This window comes from Sinocyclocheilus anshuiensis, unplaced genomic scaffold, assembly GCF_001515605.1.
Source record: "Sinocyclocheilus anshuiensis isolate Anshui unplaced genomic scaffold, SAMN03320099.WGS_v1.1 scaffold1632, whole genome shotgun sequence".
Classification (NCBI taxonomy): domain Eukaryota; kingdom Metazoa; phylum Chordata; class Actinopteri; order Cypriniformes; family Cyprinidae; genus Sinocyclocheilus; species Sinocyclocheilus anshuiensis.
This window is the reverse complement of record NW_015558674.1, coordinates 299417-309668: the sequence shown is the minus strand read 5'-3', so window position 1 is coordinate 309668 and position 10252 is coordinate 299417. Positions and strand designations below refer to the sequence as shown.

At 33.1% G+C, this 10252-nt stretch overlaps 1 protein-coding gene across 1 annotated transcript in view; it reads right to left on the bottom strand.

Annotated features, from left to right (window-relative positions):
- mars1 (methionyl-tRNA synthetase 1) overlaps window positions 1-10252 on the bottom strand; it is a 42228-nt gene that overhangs the window by 3436 nt on the left and 28540 nt on the right. Inside the window, exons 13-20 of the mRNA XM_016477517.1 lie at window positions 10074-10244; window positions 9891-9986; window positions 8745-8862; window positions 7121-7334; window positions 3515-3646; window positions 2061-2165; window positions 789-984; window positions 151-222 (exon numbers count right to left, since the gene is read on the bottom strand). Coding sequence (XP_016333003.1) covers window positions 151-222; window positions 789-984; window positions 2061-2165; window positions 3515-3646; window positions 7121-7334; window positions 8745-8862; window positions 9891-9986; window positions 10074-10244 — 1104 coding nt within the window. The remainder of the gene's footprint in view (window positions 1-150; window positions 223-788; window positions 985-2060; window positions 2166-3514; window positions 3647-7120; window positions 7335-8744; window positions 8863-9890; window positions 9987-10073; window positions 10245-10252) is intronic.

The following is a 10252-nucleotide window of genomic DNA, read 5'->3' as shown; positions in this document are numbered from 1 at the left end:
TTTTTTATTATTTTTTTTACATTTCAGTAACTTTTAGAAGAGTTTTCAGGACTTTGTTAATTTCCATAAACATGTCTGGCCAGGAAAACACATTTTCATAGTTTCTGCAGGAGAACCCCGAGTAATAATGGATGAATGTCTTTTACAAACCTGTTGTCCTCCAAACCTTTTCCTCAGAACCTCGATCTGTTCGTTCTCCAACTTTTGGAACAAAGGACTGACCTGCAGGAGAGGTCAAAAAATAAAAAAATTAATAATTCAAATAAAACAAACAAAATACCTAAATTTCAGTTTACATTTTTTTTTTATATAATAAGCTGTACTTTTCTTACACATTACGAGACCTAATATGTGACCCTGGACCACAAAACCAGTCACAAGGGTCAATGTTTAGAAATTTTTTGGTTTGTTAGGATAGGACAATATTTGGCTGAGATACAACTATTTGAAAATCTGGAATCTGAGGGTGCAAAAAAATCTAAATATTGAGAAAATCATCTTTAAAGTTGTCCAAATGAAGTTCTTAGCAATGCATATTACTAATCAAAAATTAAGTTTTGATATATTTACAGTAGGAAATTTGCAAAATATCTTCATGGAACATGATCTTTACTTAATATCCTAATGATTTTTGGCATAAAAGAAAAATCGATCATTTTGACCCATACAATGTATTGTTGGCTATTGCTACAAATATACCCCAGCGACTTAAGACTGCTTTTGTGCTCCAGGGTCACATATTAAACTAATACTGTTAAATGTTAGTATTAAATGAGCTGGTTTAGTACCGCGCTGATGCGATGTCCGGCGGGCAGCGTGCAGATGAAGGTCCCCGTGTTCTGCAGAATGGCGCTGACGCAGGTGTGTGGAGCCTGCAGCTGCTGGCGGATGGTGTGACTGACGGATGGCATGTACGGCTCCAGCACAGCGGACAGGAGACACGCCACGTTCACCGACACACCGGTCACGGTCCCGGCTCGCTGCCTGCGGCACAAACACACCTCGTTACACACAAGCCTACTTCTGACACATCGCAAAAAAATACAAAAGTTAATTGCGACTTTTTATATAACAACTTTTTATTTCAGACTTTTTTTCTCACAATTCTGAATTTATTTCTCGCAATTTTGACTTTTTATCTCGCAATTGCAAATTTACGTCACATAATTGTGAATTTATAAAACGGAGAGTTCCAGTGCTTGATTCTGATTGGCTGAGCCGCGTTCTAAGCTGTTGTAAATTACTCTACAAAGTAACACACCTTTGTTTACGTTTGTGTGCTGCTCGGCAACCACTTTGTTGCAACCACAACTGATAGCTGTTATAAATTCACTGTAAACCACGGCTTCTTGGGGATTATTGCTTTATTATAACTTGCAATTGCGAGTCTGTATCATGCAATTGTGAGAGAAAAAAAAAAGTCTGAATAAAAAGTGAGAGATTAAACAAAAAAAATTGCAATAACATTTTTATTTGTTATTCAGTGGTGGAAACAAGCTTACAAAAACTACAATTCTAATTAGAGAGAGAGAGTTAATTTGTGCTCATATGTGACCCTGGAGCACAAAACCAGTTATGAGGGTCAATTTTGTGAAATTGAGATGTATGCATCATCTGAAAGCTGACTAAATAAGCTTTCCATTGATGTATGGTTTGTTAGGATAGGACAATATTGGGTTGAGATACAACTATTTGAAAATCTGGAATCTGAGGGTGCAAAAAAATCTAAATATTGAGAAAATCATCTTTAAAGTTGTTCAAATGAAGTTCTTAGCAATGCATATTACTAATCAAAAATTAAGTTTTGATATATTTACGGTAGGAAATTTACAAAATGTCTTCATGGAACATGATCTTTACTTAATATCCTAATGATTTTTGGCATAAAAGAAAAATCTATAATTTTGACCCATACAATGTATTGTTGGCTATTGCTACAAATATACCCCAGCGACTTAAGACTGCTTTTGTGCTGCAGGGTCACAAATAATCTCAAATAATGTTATTTTTTTCCCTGTACATTAATGCCGATCTTATTAACGGCGTGTCACATGACTCGCCTGTCACCGTCTCCTCCTTTGATCTTCTTCCAGGGCTCGTTAAGCTGCATGTACTGATTCCCGTGACGAGAGATGCTGAGGATGCACTTCAGAGCATCACGGATCCTGAACAGACACACGATGAGAGTCTTTACACGTGCATTATTACCACACAAACATGCTCATCAGAAATAAATGCTGCTGCTCGTTTAACAATGGATTTCCAACACATTTGCAGTTTTTGTGGTAACTGGGTAAGACAACAAAGGCGCAAAAGGGTCAAAAATTAACTATTCAATATCACCATACTTACCCAGCTGACTGATTACATTACATTTTTTGTAAGTTTTCTGAAATGTTATGTTTAAATATGCATATGGCGCATTATCTAAGTGAATGTGCACTAATTTGCATACATTTCCAGAACAGAAATCTGAATATTGAATCACGCGAGGATCAAAATTCTTGTTTGATTTTGTTGACATATTCAAGGTTTTTCCAGAGGGGATTTTGGATTTCTCCTTTTATCACTCCATAAATCAGAAAATACTGTCAACAAACAGAAACAAACACATTTTCACCATTAATAAAAATGTTATAAATAATGCGAGTGAGATAGATAGATCGATGAATATAGATCGGAATAAAACTGTAAAGTTTAGAGTAAGTGCTGCCGAAGTGGAGGAAAAAAACGGAAAAAGAATAATTAGTCGTGCAAGAGCTTTTTAAGAAATTATTTTATAGACATCATACTCAAAACAGAGCTGTTTCTAGCTGATAAAATTATATAGAAATATATGTGTGTGTGTGTGTATATATGTAATAATGATAATATATAATAATATATGTTGTTACTTGTATAAAAATGCTAAAAGTTTAACAATAAAATTGTATACGTTTTTATATATTTTTAAATTTATATTATTATATATGTATATTTTATATAAAAAATATAAAAGTATTTTTCTGAAATAACATTTTAAAATTAAGAAGAAAAATTGTATATATGAGCATAATGAAATATTTTTTTATGTAATTGTTTTATACACTTCTGATTTTTTTCTTTTTAATATTATTATATTTATTTTTTTTTTTTTTATTTTTTTTTATTATTTAACAGATTTTTAGAAGCAGTTTTCTTTCCACTATTCTGAAAGAAAAAAACAACAACAACACCTAATGAAAAGTCAAATAGCTCCAAATCTCTCAGTTTTTTGGCTGAAGTGTCTTGCCTTAAGGATTTCAAAGAATCATCTTCTACAATGAGTTTCTGTGCTATTCTGAGTTTGTGAACCACCACTGACCTGATATTTCCCGGCAACTCTGATTTATAGAGGAATTACCTGCTGAAATATTATAGAGCTGAGCAAAGCCAGACAAATGTAATTACAGGCTGGAAATCAGAGCTGATCCTGACATGACTGTGAGAGACCTGCGTCATCAGAATCTGTGTGTTTCTCACGCGAGGAACTGACCTGACTTTATCCAGCAGCTGGATGTACTGCTTGAGCTCCCAGCGGACCTGAGCGATGAGCCGCTTGTCATCTTCATTCAGGAGCATCTCAGGAACGCAGCCGTCGAAGAACTTACTGACGAACATCCCGGCCCTGAGGAGAGACCAGCAGCAGCACTGATGAAAACTACAGCTCAACACGCTTCAGATCAGTTTGCATGAGAAAGAAAACTAATATAATGTGCACTATAACACTGAAAAAAATCTAAACGGATTTAAACAGAACAAGACTCCAGTCTAGTATTTTTAAATGCATGCTGGATGGTTTGATTAAATTTATATTGCATGCATACTTTTGACTATTTGTGCACTTTCCTCCTATGAATATATTTTAATTTATTTATTGAAGTTCATTAATACATTTTATTATGTGAAGTTTCGCTTCAATGATAAAAAACAAAAACAAAGTAAATAAAACTGATGGAAAGGGGACACCTGCACATTTTGAAATAGCTGAGATACTATAGGTTTGAATCAGTTTTTTTATATTTTCCATTTTTGTTTTAGTTTTAGTTAAAGTTTTAATAATTTTGCTGTCATTTTTAGTAGTTTTTTTTTTTTTTATGCATGTCTATAGTTTTTATTAATTTTTATTTCGGTTTCAATTTTAGTTATTTTAGTGCATCAAGTTTTGTGTTTTGTTTTGTTTTGTTGTGTTTGTGCGTTTCAGTTTGTGTTAATTATAATAACCCTGCTTCAAGTGTTTTTACTAATAGCTTGTGGCCAAATGTAAATATAATGTGCAAACTGATTGAAATCTGATCAATCAAGATGCAGAAGTGTTAACAGACCCTACATGTACTGATGTAAAAAGATAATCATGTGTTTATCTATTTATGCACGTGTGTGTGTGTGTGCGCGTGAGTGTGTGTGTGTGTGTATTTGAGTGTGTGTGTGTGTATATGTGAGTGTGTGTGTGTGTGAGTGTGTGAGAGAGTGTGTGTGTGTGTATGTGAGTGTGTGTGTGTGTGTGTGTATATGTGAGTGTGTGTGTGTGTGAGTGTGTGAGAGAGTGTGTGTGTGTGTATGTGAGTGTGTGTGTGTGTGTGTGTGTGAGTATGTGAGTGTGTGTGTGTGAGTATGTGAGAGAGTGTGTGTGTGTGTGTGTGTGTGAGTATGTGAGTGTGTGTGTGTGAGTATGTGAGTGTGTGTGTGTGTGTGTGTGTGTGTGTACAAATTTATACCCAGAGTTAAACTTGACAAAACCTCCTTTTGAGGACGTCCTCATTTATAAAAAACTGTATAATAATAATAAATGAAGTTGTTGTTTTTTTTTTAATTGTAAAAATGCAGAACGTTTTCAGTCAGGAAATTTAAGAATTGTTCGAAAATGCAAATTAAACATTTTGTTGAAAAAAAATAAAACAATTCCAGCTAGTGCAAGACCAGCATTTGTGGTTAAAAAGTAAATAAATGTTTATTTTTTTCAGAAAATGAGCGATGGTTTGGCTAGATTAGACTCTTATTCCTCGGCTGGGATCCTGTAGAGCTCTTTGAATCTCACTGAAACTATGATTTGGACCTTCAGTCCGTTGGTCCCCATTGAAGTCCATTATATGTAGAAAAATCCTGGAATGCTTTCCTCAAAAACCTTAATTTGTTTGCGACTGAAGACAGAAAGACATGAACATCTGGGACGACATGGGGGTGAGTAAATGATCAAGACATTTTTATTCTGGAAGTGAACTAATCCTTTAATCAATGCTGGATGGTCTGATTTAATTATCATCACATTTTGACCAAGACCTGCATCTATTTGGAAAAGAACAAGTCATCTGATTGAAATAGTTTGCTGTTTTATGTGATTAAAATTTAAAAATTAAATAAATAAATAACACTGAAAATTTAAACCAATACTGAAAATAAACAGAAATGACAAAGATGCATTTATAATGGATAAAATGTGCAAAACCAATCAAAAAACAATCTGATCAATCAAGATGTGTGAAGTGACTAAATGTAACCAGACCCTACTGAAATCAATTCAAAAGAAAAACAAACAAACAAAAAAAAACATATGCACTGATTAAAAATACAAAACAAAAAATAAAAGACATGATTTTCTAAACTATGATGATCCTGAGAGTGTGTGTCAGTCATGAGCAGCACACAGCCGTGTTTCGTTACTGAATCAATCAGCCGTTTGAACGAATCGGTTGAATGAATGATTCAATGACTCACTCGTGCAGTGACTTGCCGCCACCTACTGGCGATTTGAATTTAATTTTTAATTAAACTCTCTCGTTTTCACCCCCAAATATCACTATTAAACGTTTTGTTTTTAAAACATCAAAACATTAATTATGCATTTGCAGGTGAACTGCATTCATGTCCAGCATTAATCAGTCTGTGTGGATGCATCTAAACGCCACTTTAGAAGCAGATTCTGCTCCTCTGCACAGCAAACACAAATTTTGTTGATGCTGATTTTATTTGATTGGTAACAGCCCTAATAGTGTCTTACTATCTGAACTGAATTCATCGATTAAATGTAAGAATTCGACATGAAAGATGATGCTTTCATTTACTTAAAAAAAGGGCCTTATAAAAGGTAAAAATGCCCGTAAAAGGTAAAAATCTATTTAAACATTGTCATACCGTCAAAATAAAAGTTAATTTTAACTTGAATAAACTGTGACAGAAATATATTACTTAATGTAATGATAGTACTACTACTACTAATAAAATTATTATTAAAACATAATTTTTTAAGGAATATTTACCAGTAAAATGTAAATACACAACACAATATTTCTGAAAAAAAAATAAATAAATCAAAAATATATATTTTTTATTTTTTTAATAAAATCAGTTAATTAGAGATGCTTTTGATTATTAAAATGTAATGAAACCATTAAAATGGAATCCAGAAAATTAATGGAAAACACAGAATTTGGTAATAAATTGCAGTTTCATGATTTCAATTTATTAGACATGCTTTTTGATTAATATTTTTTAATTTAACCATTAAAACAGGGTCAGAGAAAATTAAAATGGAAAAAACTGAATTTGGAAAAAAATAAAACGGTTTTCATAGGGCCCTACACGCTCAGCGAAATATCATCTAATTATCGTTGTCAACAAAATTCCAGAAAGTATTGAGATTTGTGACTTAAGTCGCTGGGGTATATTTGTAGCAATAGCCAACAATACATTGTAGGGGTCAAAATTATTGATTTTTCTTTTATGCCAAAAATCATTAGGATATTAAGTAAAGATCATGTTCCATGAAGATATTTTGTAAATTTCCTACCGTAAATATATCAAAACTTAATTTTTGATTAGTAATATGCATTGCTAAGAACTTCATTTGAACAACTTTAAAGATGATTTTCTCAATATTTAGATTTTTTTGCACCCTCAGATTCCAGATTTTCAAATAGTTGCATCTCAGCCAAATATTGTCCTATCATAACAAACCATACAGCAATGGAAAGCTTATTTATTCAACTTTCAGATGATGCATACATCTCAATTTCAAAAAATTGACCCTTATGACTGGTTTTGTGCTCCAGGGTCACATATCATTTTGTCATCATTATCGCACAGCTTTACCAGCAGCACAAACCTGTTGATGAAGTTGCCGAGGTTGTTGAGGAGCTCCGAGTTGTTTTTGAGAGCCATGTCGCTCCAGGAGAAAGCAGAGTCCTGTCCTTCCGGCCGCAGATACAGAAGATAGAAGCGCCAGACGTCTGACGGGATCCCGGTGTCTTTAGCCATGTCACCGAACACACCGACGCCGCGACTCTTGGAGAACTTCGTGTCCTCGTAATTCAAGTATTCTGAACACATGCAAACACACACACAAACATTGTTATTAAATATCAGAATGTATTCGCACGACTGTTCAAAAGTGCTATGCTTTTATTCATCAAGGATGCATTAAATTGATCAAAAGTGACTGTGAAGACATTTAGAATGTTACAAAAGATTCCATTTCAAATAAATGCTGTTCTTTTGAACTTTCTATTCATCTGTGAATCCTGAAAAATAAAATGTTTCACAGTTTCCACAAAAATATTAATGTTTTCAACATTGATAATAATCAGAAAATGCAGCAAATCAGCATATTAGAATGATTTCTGAAGATCATGTGACACTGAAGACTGGAGTAATGATGCTGATGTTACATTTTAACAGATATTCACATAGAAAACAGATATTTAAATTCTAATAATATTTACATTTAGTCATTTAGCAGATGCTTTTATCCAAAGTGACTTACAAATGAGGACAATAGAAGCAATCAAAATCAACAAAAGAGCAAGTCTCAGGTAGCTTAATGCAGCACACATAGCAAGGTTTTTTAAATTATATAATAAATAAAAAGAAAACAGATAAAATAGAAAAAGAATAGAGCAAGCTAGTGTTAGAGGCCTTTTTGCGTTTGTTAATTGTATAACAGATAAAAAGAAAACAAATAGATAGAATACGAAAAGATTAAAGCTAGTGTTTTTTTTTTTTAAAGAAAACAAGCAGTAAATTAATAGAGTGCAAGTCTAAAAGGGACCTTTTTTTTTTTTTTTTTTAAGAATAGAATTAGAATAGAGAGTGCTAGAGTTAGAGGGTCAAATAAAGATGTGTAAGAAAATGAGAGAAGAGTTTATTTGCAAAAACAGATAACTAAGTTTTTTTAAATGTTCAAAAATCACGTTTTTTTATTATGTCATCATGCTTTTATTGTGTTAGTTAGTTGTATTTTTTAGTTATTTTTTAACAATCAAAATAACCCAACTGCAGTTTGATTGAAATTAATTGGAATGCACAATGAAAAAACATGATTTTTGAAAATTGTTAAAAGCGGATCTATCTGTTTTTGCAAATATTTCACTGTGTTCTCGATCAAATAAATGCAGCCTTGGTGAGCAGAAGAGACTCTATTTAAAGGGATATTTCACCCAAAAATGAAAGCTTGATGTTTATCTGCTTACCCCCAGGGCATCCAAGATGTAGGTATGACTGACAGACCGCAACGGTTAAAGTTAAAAATCATCATATGTGTTCTACTGAAGAAACAAAGTCACCTACATCTTGGATGCCCTGGGGGTAAGCAGATAAACATCAAATCTTCATTCTTGGGTGAACTATCCCTTTAAGCTATATTTAATATGAAGTGCTATATGCATACAATCATCTGCATCGTTTCGTGTTTCTCTTTAAATGATCCGATCGGTGTTGTGTTCAGGTCTCACCCGTAGCAATGAGGTGATTCACCAGTGTGTAGTTGTCTTGAGCTCCGAGAAGTGAGCAAGGGAACACTACACTGTGGAATGGAACGTTGTCCTTCGCCATGAAGTTATAGAGCTCCACCTGCAGGACACACCGGAGCATTACAGGCTCAAACAGACCCGACAGCGTTTGATCACATTTTAGAATTCAGCGGTTACATTCAATTCAGAGTTTGACAGACACGAAAAGTTTTAATTACTTAAAAAGTCATCATTAACTATAAATCAGTTTTTATTTCCTAAATTGCTGATATGACTGCAGATACACTGATTCTTTTGAACTTTTTGGAATACATTTTACAAGAAAATACTATTTCAGTCTCTCTACTTCAAAATTTCAAATTTAATTCAATGTCACTTGCCATTACTTTTTAATTATTTTAGAAACTTCCTAGCAATTCCTGAATGAAAATTATTTAAAAGTAAAGTTTTTTTTAGGTGAATGTTATCTTAAACCTCAGTAGAAATTAAAATTCTTCAAAACAAGTCTTAAAATTAACCCCTAAACTAGTATTATTTTTGTATCAAGACACTGCTATATTTTTTATTAATATTTTGAATCAGTTTTTCTTTTCATTTTAATTTTGAAGTTTGGTTGTGTATTTTTGTCATTTTTATTTGTATATGTATATATCTATATAGTTTTTATTAATATATATTTCAATTTTACTTCATGTTGGTTTTATTTTAGCATCGAGATACTATTATAGTTTTCATTCATATTTTGAATCATTTTTTATTTTTATATTTCACTTTCATTTTAATTTTAGTTAAAAGTTTTAGTAATTTTGTTGTATGTTTTTGTATTTTTTTATGCCTATATTAATTTTTATTTCATTTTCAATTTTAGTTATCTTACAAAATCAAGTTAAACTAAATTAAAATGAGAAATTAATAAAAAAAAGTTATTTTATTTCAGTTAACGTTTTTTCAAGTAGCAAAAATGTTTTTTTTTTTAATGATTTTAATTTTAGTTTCAATTTTAGTTTTAGTTAGTTATAACAACCCTGCCCCAAACAACCATAATCAAATCTGAAGATATATGATTTGCATCAAATTCAGATGGTTAAATATGAAGAAATGTTTAAGTGACGTGTTATTGGCCAGCACCTGCTGAGGATTCTTCCACCATTTCTCCCATTGGTCGGTGTAGTTTGCAGTGATGGAGAGGTAGCCAATAGGAGCGTCGAACCACACGTAGAACACCTTCACGGACAGACAATGATGTCAGCACAGATTAATGGGCAACATTAGTGAAATAACATCTTATGCCTCTCAATCGTGCACTCATACCTTCTCCTTGTAGTCCTCGTGTGGCACAGGTGTCCCCCACTGCAGGTCACGCGTGATGCAGCGCGGTTTCAGGCCGTCACGGATCCACGAGCGTGTGATGTGCCGCGCGTTTACCGTCCAGTCGCCAGAGCTCGTCGACTTATCGAGCCACTGCTCCAGCTCATCCTCCAGCTACACAC